The sequence below is a fragment of the Schistocerca americana genome, chromosome 2 (genome assembly GCF_021461395.2).
Source record: "Schistocerca americana isolate TAMUIC-IGC-003095 chromosome 2, iqSchAmer2.1, whole genome shotgun sequence".
NCBI lineage: Eukaryota > Metazoa > Arthropoda > Insecta > Orthoptera > Acrididae > Schistocerca > Schistocerca americana.
This window is the reverse complement of record NC_060120.1, coordinates 748,817,468-748,841,369: the sequence shown is the minus strand read 5'-3', so window position 1 is coordinate 748,841,369 and position 23,902 is coordinate 748,817,468. Positions and strand designations below refer to the sequence as shown.

At 39.8% G+C, this 23,902-nt stretch overlaps 1 protein-coding gene across 1 annotated transcript in view; it reads left to right on the top strand.

Moving 5' to 3' along the window:
- The window catches only part of LOC124594399, a 61,174-nt gene that overhangs the window by 18,141 nt on the left and 19,131 nt on the right, over window positions 1-23,902 (top strand). Inside the window, exons 4-6 of the mRNA XM_047132768.1 lie at window positions 466-1,034; window positions 2,350-2,434; window positions 7,582-7,744. Of these exons, the coding sequence (XP_046988724.1) occupies window positions 466-1,034; window positions 2,350-2,434; window positions 7,582-7,744 (817 nt within the window). The remainder of the gene's footprint in view (window positions 1-465; window positions 1,035-2,349; window positions 2,435-7,581; window positions 7,745-23,902) is intronic.

The window sequence follows — 23,902 nt, the reverse complement described above, 5'->3', positions numbered from 1 at the left end:
GCTTGTGCTCCATCTCTAATGACCTCATTGCCAATAGGATGTTAAACTGTAATACTCCTTCCTTCCTTTTCGAGGGTTAAATCATGGAATCAAAATTTTCAATATCTCCATTTCAAAGGAACCACAGAAATAACAGTGCTTGATTACAATAGACAAAGAACCAGTGCAGCACTAGATCAGATGTTCTGTTCTTATTAGTGATCCAAATACTAATTGTAGTTCGTAAACTATTGGACAGAAATCAGTTCTGGAAATATGCATTTTGTAGGTGTTCTGTGTTAAATTATATCTGTTATTCTGTGGTAAATTATATCTGTTCTTCTAATATTTCAAAATGACAGGATATTTATATAATATCATACATAAACCAATCATCTTTGATGATCTGAAAAATAATTTAGGATCAGAATCGTACTTATATTACAGCAATAAATATGTAATTAAAGCCTTTGCTTTCTCAAACAGGTATTCAAGTGCCCACACTGCACTTTCTGGGCATCCACAGCATCTCGATTCCACGTTCATATTGTTGGACATCTCAACAAGAAACCATTTGAATGCTCACTGTGTGCTTATCGCTCAAACTGGAGATGGGATATTACAAAACATATTAGACTGAAAGTAGTCCGTGACAAGAATCATGCAGACGCGAAAGTCTTGATGACAGATGAAACAGGTCGACGGAATTATAGCAAGTATAACAAGTATCTAACAGCACTGAGAATGCGTGAATATCTTCCATCTACCACCGATCAACAAAGACTGCTGCCAACACCACCTCGTCTCATGCGTGCTCCTACACCACCAGCAAATGGGGTATGTGGTGTCCCTCCTGGTCCACTTCGCCCACCTCCACCCCTCCGTGCTGCACATTCTATGATCTCGTCAGTACCATCACAAGTACAGTCTCAAGAACCAGTGGTACAGAAAACAATATCTGGCCAAAAAAGATCAGCATCTGATGCTGCTCTTATGGATAAGCCCCCAGTTGAAGTCAAGAGAACATTGTGGAAGTGCAAGAAATGCAATTTCCGGTAAGACTGCATTTTGTTAAGAGGATGTTATAAAGTTGCAGACTTTAATTACTGCTGGTGCAATAAAATGGATAAGTGTTCTGTAAAGCACCTCTGCATATTGTGTTTTTTTTTTTTTTTTTACCCAGAAGGCCATTCCTCACAAAGTTTCAGTAACCAGTGAAGAGCCTGATAATTGTTAGAATTTCAGTCTACTTATGTTAACATAATGCTACAAGGATCGTTCAACGAGTCCTTAGAGAAAGATAGAAAAGCGAATTATTCCAGGAAACATTATTTTTACTTTCCAACGTAATCGCCTTTCAACTCCATATACTTTTTGAATTGTTGCTCCAAATTTTTAAGCCAATCAAAAAATAAAGTTTTGGGAGGTCTGTAAAATAGGCATCTATTGATGACATCCTTGTTCGTTCAAATGGGAACCATCATCTGCTGATCCATTTTTTTTTTCCAAGTTTGGGGGAGGAAAAATAGTCAATGGGCACCACATGTGGTGAATATGGTGGTTAGTGCAATAATTTAACCTTTAATTTCATAATTTTGGCCATTGAAACTGCGTGGGTGGGCACCTGTGCATTGTTGTAATGAAAGAGAATCTTTTCTATTTTCAAATGAGTATGTTTTTCCTGGAATTTGTCACCAACCAGAAAAATAATGATGCATAATACTCATCGGTTATTGTTTCTCCCTTTACTAAGTATCCAATGTGGGTGTGATTCTGCATGCATCCCAAAACACTATGGTCATCATCTTGGCAGTCAGTTTCACCTTCTTTTCTTTCTCTGGAGCCAATTTGCCTTCAAAAACCCACTGTTTTGATTGTTCCTTAGACTCTGGAGTGTAGTAGTGTACCCACGTTTCACCGTTTTATGTGGCAATGCAGTAACCAGGCAGGACTTTGATGGAAAATGCCAAAACAGCATCAACATTCACCACATTGTTTTCTTTATTCTCCTTTGAGAGAAAATGCAGCCCCCATTTTTCTGAGATTTTGTCACACCCAATTTTTTGTGCAAAATTGAAAACAGTGGATCTTGTGATAACCCTGTGGCCTCAATTATTTTGTTTACTTTTATTCATCAATCATGGATTTTGTCAATCATTTGGGGCTGGTCAATTCCACCAGATGTCCTGAACACCTGCAACTTTATCTGCCTTCTAACAACAGATGACACTTATTGCCAGCAAACTATTTTGATACTACGAGCGCCATCTCTTGGATTTTCTAAACACATATTGAATGACCTCATAGTTTATTAAGTGCCGTCATCATAGTGTATTGAAGGATTTGATCTAAAATATTTATTTCTTACAGTGATGCAAGCCGTGAACTAGTGCTTAGTCATGTCAAGGGACACTACCAGGAACGTCTTCTTTCGCAGGGTGGAGCTTCAGGTGATGTAAGTATTGACCTTTTATATCTCAAATGTAGTATTTTTATTGTTTTGTTATTTTCTAACCAGGCAGCATAAATTTTGCAGTTTGTTTCATTTTAGTCAACAGTCATGTGAAAAAGCCGTTCTGTGAATTTTTGGAGGATACATATGTTAACAAAAATCTTGCATTCACTCAGTCACCTATGTCTACAAAATATTTAACAGTAAAAGTAGTCATTATTTTTAGAGAAAAATGAGAGACAGTTTAAACTGATAAATGTCTGTGACACAAAAAATCAGTAATTATTCCTGCAAATACGTGTGGTGATCGGATTTTGCTGATTGCATCACATAGCATTATAGACGTCTTTTGAATCTGATTAGTCTTTAATTCACATGGCAGCCCTTCTATTATAATCTGAGTTAATTAGTTTATCAAAACTAACATTCATTTGAGAAAACTATAAAATTTTGAATGAGGATAGTTGGCCAGAGCTTACCTTCAGGAGGTGAAATTCTTAGTAATGCCAATAATACACATAAAAGTACAAGAAACTATCCTAGCTTTTGGAGGTATTATTCCTTCCCTGCGGGGGGAGGGGGGGGGGGGGGGAGATAACTCTGGATAATATGTCATGGTGATGTCTGCAATAGCCCCCTATTCAGATCTTTGGGAGGGAACTGACAAGGGGGAGGTGATGATGATAAAAAGATTGAGTAACTAAGGAAAGGGTGACATTCTGTGAGTCAGAGATTGAAATAAATCCAAAAGTGGTAAAGAAGCTTTGGTAGGAAGGTAGGGCAAAGAGTAGATTACTGTGAACTGTTCAGTGACAATATTACTCTCACCAGAATCAACAGGAAACCAGCACCAACAAATACAGTTTAGATATACGTGCCGACATCACAAGCAGAATATGAAGCACATTCAATGTATAATTCAGTATGTAAAGAGAGACGAAAATCTAGTAATCATAGGGGGCTGAAATACTATAGAAGGGGAAGGAATAGAAGACAGAGTTAGGGGAGGATATGGACTCGGTAGTTGGAATGTGAGAAGAGAAAGACTAATCGAGTTTTGCAGTAAATTTCAATTAGTAATAGTGAATACAATGCTCAAAATTTAAAGGGGTTCAAGCATATTTGGAAAAGGCCTTGTGACAGGGGAAGATTCGAGCTGGATTAAATTACTGTCAAACAGAGATTCCAAAATCAGTGAGTGGATTGTAAGGTGTACCCAGGACCAGACTAAAATTTAATAACTATGAAGACTGCATTGAAGTTTAAGAGAATTGCCTGGGAGAATAGTGAGGAAAGAAATGGGATACTGTAGTAGTGAGGAATGCTGAGATATATTTGAAGTTCTCTGGGGATGTAGATACTACAGTAATGAATTCCTGAATAGTCAGCTCAGTTGAAGAGGAATGGAAACATTTCAAAAGGGCAATTTCGGAAGCCGGATAGACAAATATTGGCACAAGGAAGGTAACTGTGAAGAAACCTTGGGTAATAGAAGAAATAACTTCTATTGATCAACAGATGAAGGAAGTTAGGAAATGATCAGGAGAAGACATATGTCACATAGGAATGAAATAAATAGAAAATGTGGGGAAGTCAAGGTAAAAGAGCCAAAGGAAAAATTCTAAGAAATCAATTAAGGAAGAGGTTGTTGGAAGGAATGCTTCAGCATGCAGAAACGTCCAAACAACCTTTGGTGAAATTGAAAGAAAAGACATCAGTGCTAAGAGAATAACAGGAATTCTGTGTTAAATGCGAAGGACAGAGAGCAGATGTTGCAAAAAGTATACCGAATGTCTTTACGAGGAAAAGGAATTGTCTGATAGCATGACAGAAGAATGCGAGTCAATATGGAAGACATATGGGATCCAAGAGAGCTTTGGAAAGCAAGCAGTCAGATGTGGTGCAAGGTAGGGATAACATTAATTCAGAATTTCTACTTCATAGGGGGAAGTGACAACCAAATGACTGTTCAAGTTGATGTAAAGAATTTATGTACCTAGAAACACAGCATTAGTTTTTCAGGAAAATAGCAGCCACACATTGCTCGAGATAAAGTTAAGTCTGAGACTATTAGATTATCAGTTTGTATTTTGAAAAGGCTGGGGCATTGGAGAGTCAGTTCTGATCTTGCTATTGATGGTGGAAGCAAGACTTTAAAAGAAATCAAGAAGGGCTCATAGTATTTGTCACTTCGAAAAAGCATTTGACAATGTAAAATCATACAAGATTCAAAATTCTGAGAAAAATACAAGTACTGCCGCACATTAATGGCCACACACTGAATGAAGCACAGTGTGTAAAATTTCTGATGGTTCAGCTGGATAACAAGTTAAAATGGAGTCAACAAATGGATAAATGAACCAAAAAGCTCAGTTCAACATGTTATGCCCTTAGAAATATCTCTCATTGTGTTGACTTAATTAGCATATTTTCGCTCCTTGTTGACTTATGGAATTATCTTTTGGGGCAGTGCACCTACAGTAAACAGAGTGTTTATTCAGCAGAACTGAGCAGTAAGAATGTTGTTTAAAGTTCTAGACAAACCATACATTTTGCAGAAGCCCTTTTAAGGATCTTTTAATTCTTTCAATCACTTCCAATATGGTTAGTCCTTAAGGGGACCACACCCTGTCTACCTAACCCATGTTAATTTAGGCAAGTATTTGACCAATTTCTGAAAAAAACTATTTGATGCAGGACCTTAATATTTTTACTGTATGTTACATAATTCTAATAGAGTCAACTGTGCTAAAATCTACTTTATCCATTTAATAGTTTTTAAGAAATACTTTTTTAAATTTATTAACAAAAAATATTAAGTTTTTTCTGCAGAAAATATTTTTTTAAAACTTCCTAATAGGGGAATATTAATGAATGTACTACCAGAGGTGGATTTTTATGTTATGCAGAGTCTCTCAAAATTTCATTCATTTATCTGTGATAGTTTCTGATATAATGGGGCATATGTACTGAAAATTTGAGTTTGCGGAAAATTGACTCTAAAGAAAAAACTTTTGAAATTTGTTATTTATAGTTAATTAAAACTGTCCTGCTGCATATGATGGCCTTTCTTTGGCCTCTAGCAGGTCTTCCAGCTCCTTTTTCACCTTCCTGGATGTTTGTCTTGATTTCTTGGCCATATTAGATGCAGACCTGTCTGCATCGGCTATCCTTATTTTATGGCAGTGTTGCAGCCCAGTGATCATATTTTCACCAGGATTAATTCCCAGCTTTTTCAGTACCCAACAATTTCCAATATTACCACAATTGAATGTAATAACAGCATCATGAACTCCTAGTTTCATTGTATGCATGCCTACAAATACAGTTTTAGGAAGGCTGTTCCAAATTATGCTGTTGAAACATTCATTTGGGTTCTGTGTCTGCCCATGCAGACATTTCCTTAGGTCAGGATGAGCCAAGTCTCTGAAAATAGCTTTAATTGCTGTAATAACAGCAGCAAGGAGAGAATGCTGGTGAGAATAAGATTCTCCAGTTGCCTGATTCCTATTTTATTTGCACCACCTCTTGTACAGAAAGCTTTCTAAACTTGTTTCCTCTAAATTGTCATTTCTTGAAAATGCCTTTACGTTTCATCATCTTCAATAAACACAACAAAACACGCGTAAACAAACACTAAAAACGTAAGTATAACAATTACTCGCAATCACACTTGAACAAAACTAACCGCGTGTTTGAAAACATGTTTTTTAGAAACACCAGAAACAAAAGAATACCGACTATTGCATTCCAAGGATAGTCAACACACTCAGGAGTAAGAAAAAATCGCAAACGTGCAATTTAGGGGGATATAAAGATCTAAAATACATGCAGAAAAGTGGGTGACAGGAAAGTGGACGTGGCACATAAACACACGTGTTAGGAAAATGCTCTTTAAATAATTTTTTTCAGTGAAATCCTTTTCAGAGTACTTAAATAAAACTTTAATCTATCGAAATATGATGAAAACTGAAAATTGATTTTTTTTTTACCTGAACCATGGTGTGGTCCCCTTAATGGTTTTTGTTGCAGATAATAGAAACTGGTTTCAACTAAACTGTTATATGCATTCATAATACAAGACAAAAATTTATTTCATATAGACTTCACCTCCTTGCCTAAAGTTTCAGAGTGGAGTTAAGTACCTTCATATGTAAGTATTCAGCAAGATCCCACCTAACATAAACCAAGAAATCTGAAACCCCTACCAACTGAAAAGAAAACTAAAAACATACCCCATAAGCTACCCTCTGAATAATTTATGTGAATATCTAGATTCAAGAACTAGTAACATGTCAAGTAAATAATAATAAACATAGTTATGTCATATGGCTCAATGGCCTGGTGCAAGTCTTTCAGTTAGATGCCACTTCGGCAACTTCAGTGTCCTGGATAGTGTTCATTCTAAGCTTGACAAGTAGTAATGTGCTGTCAATAGGACTGAATATTTCCAGATGTAGGTAACTATTTTCTTTGAAAAATACCATTGTAATTGAGTAAATATTAAGCTTCTAATGACAAATAAACAACAGCTGTATAGTAAAACTGAGGAGATGGTCACTTTTTTCACAGTAGCAGCTTCCTTACTAATATATCCAATTAAATCTATATGACATCAGCATGGGTAGAATTAGGCCATGTAATGATAGTTTATTGTTAATACAGCATGCAGAATTAGTTTCTACAATGCCTGTGTCATATGTATATATACTGTGTCTTGTTCCACATCCCTGAAGGTTCACCTGGGTGTGTGTGCGAGTGTATACCTGTCCTTTTTTCCCCCTAAGGTAAGTCTTTCCGCTCCCGGGATTGGAATGACTCCTTACCCTCTCCCTTAAAACCCACTTCCTTTCGTCTTCCCCTCTCCTTCCCTCTTTCTGATGAGGCAACAGTTTGTTGCGAAAGCTTGAATTTTGTGTGTATGTTTGTGTTTGTTTGTGTGTCTATCGACCTGCCAGCGCTTTCGTTCGGTAAGTCACCTCATCTTTGTTTTTTTATATATATATATATCTGTGTGTGTGTGTGTGTGTGTGTGTGTGTGTGTGTGTGTGTGTGCGTGCGTGCGTGTGTGCGCGCGCGCACGCGCACGCGCACACGCAGGCGCTTTTCATGTATTTTCTAATTTACTGGAATAATGGTTTTACTTTTAGACTCCAGTTTTGAAAAACAATAAAGACAACTCACAGTCACCTAGAAATGAAAGCACTCATCAAATAATAAAAAATGAAACACAAAATGAGGATGTCAATATGAGTATGACAGAAACAAGTCTAAGTGCTACAGGAGAAACTACAGTGAAGCAGGAAAAGGAAGGTAAGAAGGTATTTTTCTTGTGTCTGCTCCAATATTTAAAAGAATATGATCAGTGCCCAAAAAACTGAGAAAATTGTTAATTATATGTACTGGTGAGGAGAGTTATATGTTTCTATTTTGTGGTCTTTGTATCTTTATAGGCTCACTCAACAAAACATTACTCACAAGTTGTATCAGAACTAAAATTAACTTTAGGCTTCTGTTTATCATGTTAAGAAAGTAAAGTGGGTACAACTCTGTGGTGAGTGTAGACTAATGTTTAGAGTAGTCAGAGTGACTGTTCCATCAATTATGTGCAGCTTGGGACACAATATCTATGTGATATTGTAAGGTTAAGTGAGAGCTTCCAGGTATACTAGAGGTCATTCTGCAAAGTAGAGGATTTTGCAAATGTAACATTATGTACTACCTGCTATAGCAAACTGTAACAGATCCACAGCAGAACTACTGATTATTGTAATTTTATCATAAATAAAAAGTGGTTATGGTATGAAATTAAGTAAAGCAATCTACCTGTCATGCAGAATGAATGTAACACAGAACATGTGTAATATTCAACATGAACCATAACAAAACTGTAAAACACAAAGGAGATATACAAAAAAGTGTCAAAAGCAACAACTCCAGAGATAATTTTCTAGTTGAAGCATGGATTTTAAATTATAACTTCCAGCACTGCTGAATGATGGTAATAACAGTGGTATATACACATGGTCACAGGAAAGCTGCTTTTATATGAGGCAGCAGTTGCTACTGGATGTCAGTGCTTATCCTTTATGACCCATTTTTGAATTAACACTTACATTTTAGGAATATTTGGATTGGTGTTGCATACAGGCAACTCTTGCTTCTTTATATCCATGAAGTTGTCTGCTGCAGTGAGTGAAGATACATTAGCAGTGGGTAGTGGGGGGGTGGGGGTGGAAACATATGAACTGGCAGACAAATCACATTTTTCCCTTCCCTGAAGGCCCCTTCACTAATTACAGTCTTTGAACTTCTCTCCTTCTTTGATGTTGTCACAGGTACATTCTCTGCAGTGTTGGACTTCACCATATCTTTGTACCTGAGATGTGACCCTTGTCTTGGTCTTTCATTTATGAGTTTCAGACCATAGATTAGTCTTGATAGCCTGTTACCATCTTACTGAGAGTCACTGTGATGTTATTTTGTCTTGTAATGTTACAACTTTTTCCTGTTTTTGATGTCCTCATTCCAGATTCTATCCCGCTGTGTTTTTGCAATGGGGCTGTGAACAAACCTTATCTCAGCTGCCTGAATTCTGCTGATATCTTTTTTCTCGTGGCCCATGCTTCACACACCTATGCCACTGGTTTTGTTGATGACACTTACATTTTGTGGTGCTTTTGTGTTCTCTAAGTGTTTGATAGAAGTTACTACTTGTTTGAATTCTGTGAGTAATTTCATTCTCTTTTCAATGAGTATCAGAGGCAATGCCACCAAGATTTTTGATATGATGGGTCACCTGTAGCTGTTTCCACTCCATTTCAACATGTCCCTATGGTTGCCCTATCTTTTCATGATCATCACCTCACTTTTCTCCTGGCTGAAGATGTGACTAGATACTTTGCAGCTTCCACCTAGTTTTTATTGGGTCTTTTTTTACAGTTGCCTCATAGACAGGTTTCATCACCAGGCAACTTTGTTTTCATTTATTCATCTCCAATGGTTTGGTATACTCTTCTGTGGATCTTATTCATTATAGTAATGAAAAGAAGAGGAGGCAGAACTTCACCTTGCCTTAACCCAAATCATATGCCAAAGTTGCAGCCATTCTTGTGAGTGTTTTGTTTATAGTTTTAGTTTATCTTCATACATATTCTTGGTCCTGTGAACCATGTCCTCTTGTATTTGAATTTTCTTCACTGTTTCCCCCATCTTATATACCTGTTCATAGTATCAAATGCTTCCTTTATATCCAGAAAGAATAACATGGGTCCTGGTTGTATTTATAGTATTTTTCCATTAATTGGTGGAGAGCAAAAATTTAATCAGTTGTTGAACTCCCTATCCTGAATCTGTACTATTATTCCAATATTCCAAGAATGAAGGGTTTTATCTTATGCTCTATTATTCTTTCACAATGTTTACCCACTGGAGATATTCAGGTGATACCTCTGTAGCCACATCATCTCTTTCTTTCACTTCTCTTGAAAACTGTGATTGTGTTGCCTATTTTCTGATCAGCAGGTACCTTCCTTTTTTTCCAGGTCTTACAAAAGAGTCCATAGATTGGCTGCTTCCCAGCAGCTCCTATGTCTTTGATCATATCTCCAGTAGTTATTTCATTAAAACTGGCAAATATTCCAGTTTTGATGTATCTCCAGGCATATTATACATCATTTCAAGTAATATCTGTCCCATTAGATGAGTCAACAAATATGAAAAAGATTGATTGCCACTCACTGTAAAGATGATGTGGAGTTATAGACAGGCACAGTGAAAAGACAGTTACACACTGAGCTATCGGCCAAAGCCTTCTTCAGGAAAGAAATGAAAACACACACACATCCACTCAAGCAGGGAACATCTCACGCACATGTGACCACTATCTCTAGCTGCTCAGGCCAGACTCAAACTATTGCAGTGAACGAAAGCAGCAACCTGGAGAGGGGCAGGGAAGTGGGAGGGATAACTGCATATGGGTGGGGGGAGAGAAGAGTGCTATCTGGTAGAGCATGCAGGGACTAGAAGGTACCAGGACAGGGCTGCCAGGTGCAGCATCAGGAGGTTGTGAGGGAAGGGAGGCAGTGGGTGGAAAAAAGCAAAGGAGCAGACAGAGGGAAAGAGTGATAGCTGTGTTGGCAGAGAGCTGCACACAGTTAGGGTAAGAGGATGTGAGTTGGGAGGAGGTGATAGGACAGAGGGCTGGAAACTGTTGAATGGAGGTTGTGAGACAGTAGGTTATTGTAGGTTAAGGCTGGTATAATTTCAGGGTCGAAGAATGTGTTGTAAGGATAACTCCGCTCTCCACAGTTCAGAAAAGCTATTGGTGGAGGGAAGGATCCAGATGATCTGAGTGGTGCAGCAGCCATTGAAATCAAGCATGTTATGTTGTGCCACATGGTGGTCTGTTCCTTATATCTTTTTCTATTTTTATTTATCCCATGTAGCATTTTATTATTGCCATTAACATATTTCATTTCATTACTCCACTTGTTCAGCCACTTCCCTCTTTCTTCTGTAGCAACTAACCTTTCCTATTTTTTAGTGATTCAGTACGTAAATGGTTTTATGGCATTATTGCCTGGGAGACTGTGTCTGGGGTTGTTCAGCTGCCTGGTGCAAGTCTTTCAATTTGTCGCCTCTTCAGTGACTTGCAAGTTGAGTCAGTTCTGTATAGTTCCTTATTGTGGTTGGTTTTGTGGACACCATCCATGTGACCTCAGAATACTCTCATATTCATCTAATGCAGTCACGACTTGGGCATTCATATCACTGTGATAATGTTCCTTCCGCTTTTACTCTTTCGGCAAGACCTTTTTTAAAATAATCATTTTCTTCTTCTTCACAACCAGTCTAGGTGGTGCATAGCACTGAACATTATTGATGTTCTGTAAAGGATTTAATTTTAGCCCAATATGGAGAGGTTTTTTGCTTGGACTCCTCTCGACCAGAATAGACGATATCCATCTCTAAGTTCTTTTGATCCTTGCCCCTTCCTTGTGGTTTTGCTGAATCCGAGCATGTTGATTTTCATAATTTTCATCAACTCTAGGCATTCTCTGTTTCGCCAGTTAGTGTCAGAATATTAAGTGTGAATGATCTGATCTTAGTCTCATATGGAGTTTTGTGTGTTCTCTTTGGTTGTGATGTAGTATAAGGTGTTGCACCATCATTAGTATCATTGCCAAAGGGAGTGCTAGAGTCATTATCTTGAAAATTAGTGTTTCCATCCAAGGCCTCATTGAGGTGTGAAAACACTTTCATTTGTTCTGAAATCCACTTACTGGGCCTATCACTTCTGAAGATTTATGTGTCAGGAGTATCTCCCTTAACCTTTGGAGTTCCCATTCCACCACAGGACAGTGGTTCCAGTCTCATTTCATACCCAGAAAGGAGGGTCTCCTCATCTTCCAGCTTTGGTGTACTGAAATTTCCTTCAGGGCCACTGCTACCATTGAGACCATCATCCATAACCCTGGACGTGGGTTCTGTGCTATACCCCATGAGATTGGGTCTCTGTGTGAACTCAGCCGTCCAATCACTCTGGTCTATGGAACTGTAATCCTGTCCCACACAAATATTATTTATTCACAAATTTATCTATTGAGAAGGAGTTTTTAAGGAGAAATATTTTCAGTTTGGTTTTAAAACTGTTTTCATTGTCTACAAGCACCCCTTGTTAGGGTGCATACTTTGCCACTTTTGTGCACACAAGTGGGGCTAAGAAATTGATACTGCAGGCTATTTTATTTTCCTAGAGTTAATTTTATGATCGCTTTCATCATTTTCAAATTATGACTGATTCTTACAGTAAATTTTATAAGAGAGTAATTGTGTAATAATGCTGTTGTTAGTAGGGTCTAGCTTTTGAACAATTACCTATATGTAAATGAAGGATGGACACCAGATATTATGAATAATTTATGTCTAATTATGGAATTTCCCCAGAGAATTATTTCATATGATATTACAGAATAGAAGTGTGTGAAGTAGTCCTACTTTTTATGTTTTTGTCTCCAAAATCAGCACATACACACAAAAAATTTTGCTGAACTTAAGCATTTGAGAAAATCATTAATTGTGATTTCCAATACAGTTCTGATCAGTGTGGTTATGGAAGCATCCAATGTATCAGCACCAACAATTTGCCCACATGCAAAGTCACTTAGCTCGAACACAATCATTCACAACTACACAGAACACCATTCTAAACATGACAGACACTTGAAACGTATTAAGGACATAGCACAGAAGCCATTCATGGTCATATACAACAGCACAATCTACAGGCTTGGAATCTCTGTGCCAGCCTATTTACAGACCAAGAAAAAATATTTTTAATGCTTTTCAAAACATCTTAGTGGCTGACAATAAAAGTCTGAGGAAGTTTGGGGAAGTCCATTGAGATAAGTGACTTTGGAAAATGGCAGATCATTACTGCACAGAACCTGTGAATGATTATCTCTAAAATGGTGAAGCTGGTCAAATGTTCACATGCTACTGTCTTGAGCGTTACAGAAAGAGGTAGAAGGACAGTGCAACTACCACTAGGTGTTAAATGGTTGGACATCCATGTCTCTTGACAGAATGTGGGGCTCAGAGCTTGTCTGCTCTGTAAAATAAGATAGATGGTGATCTGTGGCATCTCTGCTGAGAGAACACAGTGTTGGTGTGCATGCACAAGTGTTTCAGAGCACACTGTTCATTGTGCATTGTTGAACATGGAGCTCCACCCCAGGCCACCCTTTTGTGTTCACACGTTGACCCAACAACATCATCAATTATGATAGCAGTGGGCATGGGACCATGAGGATTCTACTGTCGATAAACGGAAACATGTCGGCTCATTGGGTGAATCACATTTTTGCTGCGCTAGTTCGATGACTGTCTCCAAAAACACTGTCATTGAGGTGAATGGTGGCTAGAAACGTGCATTGCGCCATGGATGCAGGATGGTGTGAGAAGTATTATGCTTTGGGAGACAGTCTCCTGCATTTGCACCGGATGTGTGGTAGTAATCAAAGACATGCTGACAGCTGTGAACCATCTGCATCTCTTCATGTCATCTTTCAGCAGTATAACTGTCCATGTCTCAGAGCGAGGCAGTGGTTTGAGAAGCATTACAGTGAACTCACATTGATGTTTCAGTGACCAAGTTTAACCTGATGTACACTATGTGATCAAAAGTATCCACTTCACTATCACATCAGGAAAAGTGGACCTAGTGATGTTTAGGATTGTGGAAATCTTGCTTACAGTCATATGAAACAAGTGACACCCAATCATCTAAGTGGCAACCAATCACCTGACCACGTACGAAGTCTATAAGTTCCACGGAGCGCCCCATTCTGCTCTCTCACGATATCTAATGATTACTGAGGTCGCTGATATGGAGTGCCTGGCAGTAGTAGGTGGCAGCACAATGCACCTAATATGAAAAATGTATGTTTTTTGGGGTGTCTAGATACTTTTGATCACATAGTGTAAATCCCATGGAACCCATCTGACTCACTATCAGATGCCATCACCACGTATGCAAATCAATGGTCCATTAGTTACATGAGTTACATGACCTCTGTGTGGACGTCTAATGCTACATACCTCCACAGAGCTACTAACTGTTGGATCCCTGATATGCAGAATTAGTAATATATTTCATTCCAAAGACAGACAAACAAGCTATTAAGCAGGTAGTCATAACCTGTTTTGTCGTAGCCAACCTATCATAGCCAACAACAGTGTTTTACAGATGCATCATAACATGGAGTTTGAGATCACAAAATTGTTATATGTATTATATGGATTTCATCACTTTTAATAACTGTAAAGCAATTATGGACACTGTGGCCACGTGAAATTACATCAAATCTACCTTGGACAGATGGAGGTAAAATTTACTAACATTGAATACATTACCAACGACTTCTTTTATTTTTGCTGGTGTTGAACATAATACATTCAGTTACCTAAACATTACATACGGATTCACTCCAGGCTATCAGTTTCATTCAGACTGACACTAACACATTTGTCCATCCTGGACTGTTCTGATTCATGGCCACTCAAGTGAGCTGTGTGCACATTAATAATTATATCATTGATGGCAACTTCCATTATACCATTGTTTCTCCAGTACTCAGTTTCTAATTTTGACACTGTATTGCACTGTGCTCTCAAGTTTTCTGCGGAAAATCGTAACACGGTCCCTGACTTCAGCCGTCGCACGGACGCCAAAATGGAAAATATTGAAATAAACGATATCGGAATTGAAAAACAACTGCTATCACTTAGTAGCGGAAAAGCATCCGGACCAGACAAGATACCCTTAAGATTCTACAGTGATTATGCTAAAGAACTTGCCCCCTTTCTATCAGCAATTTATCGTAGATCGCTGGAAGAACGTAAAGTACCTAGCGACTGGAAGAAAGCGCAGGTCGTTCCCATTTTCAAGAAGGGTCATAAATCAGATGCGAATAATTATAGGCCTATTTCGCTTACGTCAATCTGTTGTAGAATAATGGAACATGTTTTGTGTTCTCGTATTATGACGTTCTTAGATAATACAAATCTCCTTCATCATAATCAACATGGATTCCGCAAACAGAGATCATGTGAAACTCAGCTCGCCCTATTTGCCCAAGAAATTCACAGTGCCGTAGACACTGGCGAGCAGATTGATGCCATATTCCTGGACTTCAGGAAGGCATTTGATACGGTTCCGCACTTACGTTTAGTGAAAAAAATACGAGCTTACGGAATATCGGACCAGGTTTGTGATTGGATTCAGGATTTCCTAGAAGAAAGAACACAACATGTCATTCTTAACGGTTCAAAATCTGCAGATGTAGAGGTAATTTCGGGAGTACCGCAGGGAAGCGTGATAGGACCTTTATTGTTTACAATATACATAAATGACTTAGTTGACAACATTGGTAGCTCCGTGAGGCTATTTGCAGATGACACGGTTGTCTACAAGAAAGTAGCAACATCAGAAGACTCGTACGTACTCCAGGAGGACCTGCAGAGGATTAATGCATGGTGCGACAGCTGGCAGCTTTCCCTAAACGTAGATAAATGTAATATAATGCGCATACATAGGGGCAGAAATCCATTCCAGTACGATTATGCCATAGGTGGTAAATCATTGGAAGCGGTAACGACCGTAAAATACTTAGGAGTTACTATCCGGAGCGATCTGAAGTGGAATGATCACATAAAACAAATAGTGGGAAAAGCAGGCGCCAGGTTGAGATTCATAGGAAGAATTCTAAGAAAATGTGACTCATCGACGAAAGAAGTAGCTTACAAAACGCTTGTTCGTCCGATTCTTGAGTATTGCTCATCAGTATGGGACCCTTACCAGGTTGGATTAATAGAAGAGATAGACATGATCCAGCGAAAAGCAGCGCGATTCGTCATGGGGACATTTAGTCAGCGCGAGAGCGTTACGGAGATGCTGAACAAGCTCCAGTGGCGGACACTTCAAGAAAGGCGTTACGCAATACGGAGAGGTTTATTATCGAAATTACGAGAGAGTACATTCTGGGAAGAGATGGGCAACATATTACTACCGCCCACATATATCTCGCGTAATGATCACAACGAAAAGATCCGAGAAATTAGAGCAAATACGGAGACTTACAAGCAGTCGTTCTTCCCACGCACAATTCGTGAATGGAACAGGGAAGGGGGGATCAGATAGTGGTACAATAAGTACCCTCCGCCACACACCGTAAGGTGGCTCGCGGAGTATAGATGTAGATGTAGATGTAGATGTATGTGCAAGCTTTTATAGGGTTTTGCTGGATGTGTCTCCAGTTACCCTGTATTCTCTGAAATCTCTTATAACATTTGCCAAGCCGAGTTAAACTGTATTTAGATTGCAGTTGTACAGCAGTAAGCGAATGACTTTATGACTTAGACTTAAAGGTATTTCGTTGATGGCACAAATTTTATTTGCTGATTTGTGTAATTCAATCAGAGAGAAGAGAACTCGATTTCTCATTGTTCTTCCGCAGCCATTCCATCATTATCGTTTTCGTGTTGCTTCTCATTGGTGTATTGTCAAGCTGTCTGTTACAATGTGATGCATTATCTATGACAATCACTGACTGAGGAGGAAGGTTCAGCAAAACTAATTCCTGAAACCATTCCTCAAAATTCATGGAATGTAAAGAAAATAAATATGTTCCATAAAAACTTTGCAAGCATTTTACACTATATGAGGTAAAAGTATATCATATAATATATGTAATACATAATTGTGATTTAGGAGTAATTGAATGCCATATTAAAATAATTGACTAGGACTAGGACTGTCAAGTAAAAGAATTACTGAAACTAACCTCTTCTTCTTTCCTGGAATTACTGGAGATTCACCAGAATAACCAGTAGTAAACTTCAGGAGTCTCTTTAGGATGGACACACTTTTTCCAATGCAGACAGCAGCTCACTTTCTAGACTGAGCAAATAAGTGTAGCAATTTGTTATGCTGTTTTTCCATGTCACAGAATTTTACATCATTCATCATCATTTTGTGAGCTTGGCTCTGAATCACGGCTTTCTTCCCACAAACGGGAGTGGAAGGAGTTTAAGGTATCAACCCCGTGAAGCAGCATCAGACTAACTCACTTTGAAAGTAAAAAACTGAATTGCAAGTCACAAATGGGTAAAATAAACCTGGAAATAATATGGCTATGAGAATATTAGACTAGTAGCTAAGGTTGGTAGTGACTGAAAACAAGTGAATATCATTCCAAAGTCATATATGGTCTTCAGACTTATATCGAATTAACGACTCTCGACACACACTGAGCCAAAGCTGACTTTGTAGCATAGGATGTGAATAAACTTAGGCTCTTTACAAAATGAACAGATGATATGTATGTATGTTTCGTATCTCATCAACCACTGGGTTGTTCCCAAGCAAATGTGCTACAGTCACTGCTAACTGTCTGGAAAGAAGTACCACCAATCTCTCATAGGGGTGGGGTTGGAGTGAAAAAATGTTGGTAACCCCTGACGTGTAGGTCGCCCTGCGCAACTGGCACATTGAGTGGATAGTATCGGAATGTGCTCCAGGGGGTATACGTGTGAATGGGCATGGGCAAGGGATAATAAAGAGGGGAGAGGAGGATGAGGTGGATAGAGAACGGGTGAGGAACAAATGGATAGAGAGTGAAGGAGGAGGAAATGAACAGAGAGAGGGGGAGGAGGAGATGTACAGAGAGAGGGGAAAGGAAGAGACAGAGAGAGAGAGAGAGAGAGAGAGAGAGGGGAAAGGAAGAGACAGAGAGAGGGTGAGGACAATTTGGACAGAGAGAGAGGGAGGTGTAGGAGGCAATTGTGCTATGTACCATGCATGTATGTGGGCAAAGCCATGGATTAAAGGTTGGTTTTCTTTGAATCTCTAATTTCGTGGTGTAATTACACTCCTGGAAATTGAAATAAGAACACCGTGAATTCATTGTCCCAGGAAGAGGAAACTTTATTGACACATTCCTGGGGTCAGATACATCACATGATCACACTGACAGAACCACAGGCACATAGACACAGGCAACAGAGCATGCACAATGTCGGCACTAGTACAGTGTATATCCACCATTCGCAGCAATGCAGGCTGCTATTCTCCCATGGAGACGATCGTAGAGATGCTGGATGTAGTCCTGTGGAACGGCTTGCCATGCCATTTCCACCTGGCGCCTCAGTTGGACCAGCGTTCGTGCTGGACGTGCAGACCGCGTGAGACGACGCTTCATCCAGTCCCAAACATGCTCAATGGGGGACAGATCCGGAGATCTTGCTGGCCAGGGTAGTTGACTTACACCTTCTAGAGCACGTTGGGTGGCACGGGATACATGCGGACGTGCATTGTCCTGTTGGAACAGCAAGTTCCCTTGCCGGTCTAGGAATGGTAGAACGATGGGTTCGATGACGGTTTGGATGTACCGTGCACTATTCAGTGTCCCCTCGACGATCACCAGTGGTGTACGGCCAGTGTAGGAGATCGCTCGCCACACCATGATGCCGGGTGTTGGCCCTGTGTGCCTCGGTCGTATGCAGTCCTGATTGTGGCGCTCACCTGCACGGCGCCAAACACGCATACGACCATCATTGGCACCAAGACAGAAGTGACTCTCATCGCTGAAGACGACACGTCTCCATTCGTCCCTCCATTCACGCCTGTCGCGACATCACTGGAGGCGGGCTGCACGATGTTGGGGCGTGAGCGGAAGACGGCCTAACGGTGTGCGGGACCGTAGCCCAGCTTCATGGAGACGGTTGCGAATGGTCCTCGCCGATACCCCAGGAGCAACGGTGTCCCTAATTTGCTGGGAAGTGGCGGTGCGGTCCCCTACGGCACTGCGTAGGATCCTACGGTCTTGGCGTGCATCCGTGCGTCGCTGCGGTCCGGTCCCAGGTCGACGGGCACGTGCACCTTCCGCCGACCACTGGCGACAACATCGATGTACTGTGGAGACCTCACGCCCCACGTGTTGAGCAATTCGGCGGTACGTCCACCCGGCCTCCCGCATGCCCACTATACGCCCTCGCTCAAAGTCCGTCAACTGCACATACGGTTCACGTCCACGCTGTCGCGGCATGCTACCAGTGTTAAAGACTGCGATGGAGCTCCGTATGCCACGGCAAACTGGCTGACACTGACGGCGGCGGTGCACAAATGCTGCGCAGCTAGCGCCATTCGACGGCCAACACCGCGGTTCCTGGTGTGTCCGCTGTGCCGTGCGTGTGATCATTGCTTGTACAGCCCTCTCGCAGTGTCCGGAGCAAGTATGGTGGGTCTGACACACCGGTGTCAATGTGTTCTTTTTTCCATTTCCAGGAGTGTATATTGTTGTAAAAATAATCAATTGTAAGTCTGAAGTGAAAAATAATGACTGCTGAAGGAAATTCAGATTTTTCACTTTCCAAGCTCTTATTAACATTATTTAAATGGACCTGAGGTTCATGTACTACTGCAACAGTAATTCTACAACAATAATAAGAGACCTGAAAGCTCAAACATAATTTTCTGTACAAAATATGTACTCATTAGTAATTGTGTCATATGTTTGATGTACCATGCACAGTGTTTGGTGAAAGTTGATGCAATGAATTATTTCTTCTTCTGCAATCATATAACACAGTTCAAAATGTTTGTGAACAAAAGAACTGTCCAGTATAGAGCCAGAGGTGTTTTCTCAGCACATGGTATGCAGATTCTGCAGTTATATGGCAAAGACACATTTTTGTAACAGCTGTTAAACACTAAATAAATGACATTTTTAAATATTTTGTCAGTGTTCAGAAGGCTCCATCACACTTACATGAGAAAACTACGCTGCCATGATTCTCTATAGGGAAAACTTTTTTGAATTAATAAAGCTTCCAATTAGAAATTAAAATCAAAGATTGACTTAAATTAAAAACAGTAGGATAAATGTATTGCTCGAACACATAGAAATGTCACTGTTATTTTAAAAAATGCATTTTCCATGAAGAGCAAAATATATGATTGTTTACTTAACATGGTTATGTGTGTGGTTTCCAATGCTTTCCACTCTTGTAACTATCCTACTGACCAGGCCCACAGACAGATCTCCTCTCTTAGTCCTAAAGCTGTAGCTTCTATTTCCAAAACACACCAGAAGGACACCACCACCCCTTCTTATTACCAAGTACCACCTACGCTTGACTACTTCAGTAATTTGGTCTTCAGGGCTTGGCCTTATCAAGTCATAGAATGAAATGAGATTGCTCATCTATTTCATCCTCCACACACTGTCCATTGCTGAATGTCATTTTCACTCTGACCTACATTTTTCTCAAACACTAAAGTATTCCCAGACCATTACTCTTTAAACTGACTCTTCATAAAACTCGCTCCATGCAGCCATGCTCAACTGTGTACTATATCCCCTACTGCTGGCAACAAGTGCAACATTTAAGACACAGCCATTCTCTCTGACATTTTTCTTCATCTGGCTCCTGTTCCTGCATCCACCAATCAGTTTCTCTTTCCTGCCTGAACAGGGAACCTTAGATTCCAGGTGCTAGGATTGTTATCAATTTTTATGCTTCTGTCAATTTTGTTGCAAGTTGTATCTCATGGAGGCAAGTTCTGGCCATCTGTCACTTTGAATTTGACACTTTTATGAATTATATTTTCATTTTTACACAGTTAACATTGTGTCATGATGTCTTATCCAGTATTTAAGTGGCTTTATTGTTCATAACAAGTTTAAAGGGGCCAACTAAGAAAAGTCAATCTGCTATCAATCACATGCTGTACTGTAACTCTCAAGTCACAGATGTACATGTAAGGGATGATCAAAAAGTTTTCGTTTGAAGGATGTACAGTCCAGAATTGGTATGCCAGTCAGGCAAAATCACCATGAGCATTGAGGAGATCATTCCATCGACACACAAGGTGGAAGATAACCTCTTTCATAAAATACTGTGTCCTCCTGCATGAAGAAGTGCATAACTAATTGTACCTGCTGCACATATTCATCCCACAGGAATCATTGACCCTTCAAGACTTTTTTTAAGGGACTGAAGGTGTGATAGTGATAGTCACATGGGGGGGAGGGGGGGGGGGGAAGATGACAACTACAGAGTGTCTCCCACTTGAGATGCTGTAACCTCCGCATTACGACATTTGCGGTATTGGGACGTGTGTTATCATGAAGCAGCAGCACACATTGTTGGGCACCATTTCACAATGGTGGTCTTCAACATATCTACTGCCCCATACATATTCCTTATTCTCTAGTGGATGTCTACCGGTGTTTGTCCTTCAGCAGCTGAGAAAAAAAATAACAGCACATTGGTCCTGTTCAGACGAATTTGCTAATAATGTCGCTGTAGTTTATGCATCTGCATTTATCGCACACATGTTGGAAAGACATGAATGCCACATTGATCCCTTGCCTACTTGCCCGTGTCTCTATACCCACATTGGAGTTATACTGTATTGCGTATGTACTGCAGCAATACAATTGAACAGAAACTATTTGACAGCCATTCATATGAAGATCTCTTCTCTCCACTCCCCCTATCCTCACAAACAGTTTTTATTCTTTCTAAGTATAGCAGATACCAGTTACCGAAATTAATGAATGAGAAATTATTGTGATCTGGACTGCCTTTTTCTGTTGTTGTTGTTGTGGTCTTCAGTCCAGAGACTGGTTTGATGCAGCTCTCCATGCTACTCTATCCTGTGCAAGCTTCTTCATCTCCCAGTACCTACTGCAACCTACATCCTTATGAATCTGCTTACTGTATTCATCTCTTGGTCTCCCTCTATGATTTTTACCCTCCATGCTGCCCTCCAATACTAAATTGGTGATCCCTTGGTGCCTCAGAACATGTCCTACCAACCTATCCCTTCTTCTAGTCAGGCTGTGCCACAAATTTCTCTTCTTCCCAATTCTATTCAATACCTCCCCATTAGCTATGTGATATACCCATCTAATCTTCAGCATTGTTCTGTTGCACCACATTTTGAAACCTTCTGTTCTCTTCTTGTCCAAACTATTTATCATCCATGTTTCACTTCCATACATGGCTACACTCCATACAAATATTTTCAGAAACGATTCCTGACACTTAAATCTGTAGTCGATGTTAACAAATTTCTCTTCTTCAGAAACGCTTTCCTTGCCATTGCCAGTCTACATTTTATATCCTCTCTACTTTGACCATGATCAGTTATTTTGCTCCCCAAATAGCAAAACTCATTTACTACTTTAAGTGTCTCATTTCCTAATCTAATTCCCTCAGCATCACCCGGCTTACTCAACCACATTCCATTATCCTCTTTTTGCTTTAGTTGATGTTCATCTTACAGTCTCCTTTCAAGACACTGTCCATTCTGTTCAATTGCTCTTCCAAGTCCTTTGCTGTTTCTAACAGAATTACAATGTCATCGGCGAACCTCGAAAGTTTTTATGGATTTTAATACGTACTCCGAATTTTCTTTTGTTTTCTTTTCTGCTTGCTCAATATACAGATTGAATAGGCTACACTCCCTTTCCAACCACTGCTTCCCTTTCATGCCCCTTGACTCTTATAACTGCCATCTGGTTTCTGTGCAAATTGTAAATAGCTTTTTGCTCCCTGTATTTTACCCCTGCCGCCTTCAGAATTTGAAAGAGACTACTTCAGTCAACATTGGCAAAAGCTTTCTCTATGTCTACAATTTCTAGAAATGTAGGTTTGCCTTTCCTTAATCTATCTTCTAAGGTAAGTGATAGGGTCAGTATTACCTCACGTGTTCTAATATTTCTACAGAATCCAAACTGGTCTTCCCCAAGGTCGGCTTCTACCAGTTTTTTCATTTGTCTGTAAAGAATTCGTGTTAGTATTTTGCAGCTGTGACTTATTAAACTGATAGTTCGATAATTTTCACATCTGTCAACACCTGCTTTCTTTGGGATAGGAATTATTGTATTCTTCTTGAAGTCTGAGGGTGTTTCCCCTGTCTCATACATCTTTCTCTCCAGATGGTAGAGTTTTGTCAGGGCTGGCTCTCTCAAGGCTGTCAGTGGTTCTAATGGAATGTTGTCTACTTCTGGGGCCTTGTTTTGACTTAGGTTTTTCAGTGCTCTGTCAAACTCTCCCATTTCATCTTCATCCTCTTCCATTTCCAAAATATTGTCTTCACGTACATCACCCTTGTGTAGACCCCCTATATACTCCTTCCACTTTCCTGCTTTCCCTTCTTAGCTTAGAACTGGGTTTCCATCTGAGCTCTTGTTCTTCATACAAGTGGTTCTCTTTTCTCTAAAGGTCTCTCTAATTTTCCTGTAGGCAGTAGCTATCTTACCCCTAGTGAGATATACCTCCACATCCTTACATTTGTCCTCTAGCCATTCCTGCTTAGCCATTTTGCACTTCCTCTTGATCTCATTTTTGAAATGTTTGTATTCCTTTTTGCCTGTTTCATTTATTGCATTTTTATATTTTCTCCTTTCATCAATTAAATTCAATATTTCTTCTGTTACCCAAGGATTTCTACTAGCCCTCGTCTTTTTACCTACTTGATCCTCTGCTGCCTTCACTATTTCATCCCTCAAAGCTACCCATTCTCCTTCTGCTCTTTTTCTTTCCCCCTTTCCCTTCAATTATTCCCTGAAACTCTCTACAACCTCTGGTTCTGTCAGTTTATCCAGGTCCCATCTCCTTAAATTCCCACCTTTTTATAGTTTCTTCAGTTTTAATCTACAGTTCATAACCACTAGATTGTGGTCAGAGTCCACATCTGCACCTGGAAATGTCTTACAATTTATAACCTGTTTCCTAAATCTCTGTCTTACCATTATATAATCTATCTGAAACCTTCCAGTATCTCCAGGCCTCTTCCATGTATACAACCTTCTTTCATGATTCTTGAACCAAGTGTTAGCTATGATTAAGTTATGCTCTGTGCAAAATTCTACCAGGCGGCTTCCTCTTTCATTTCTT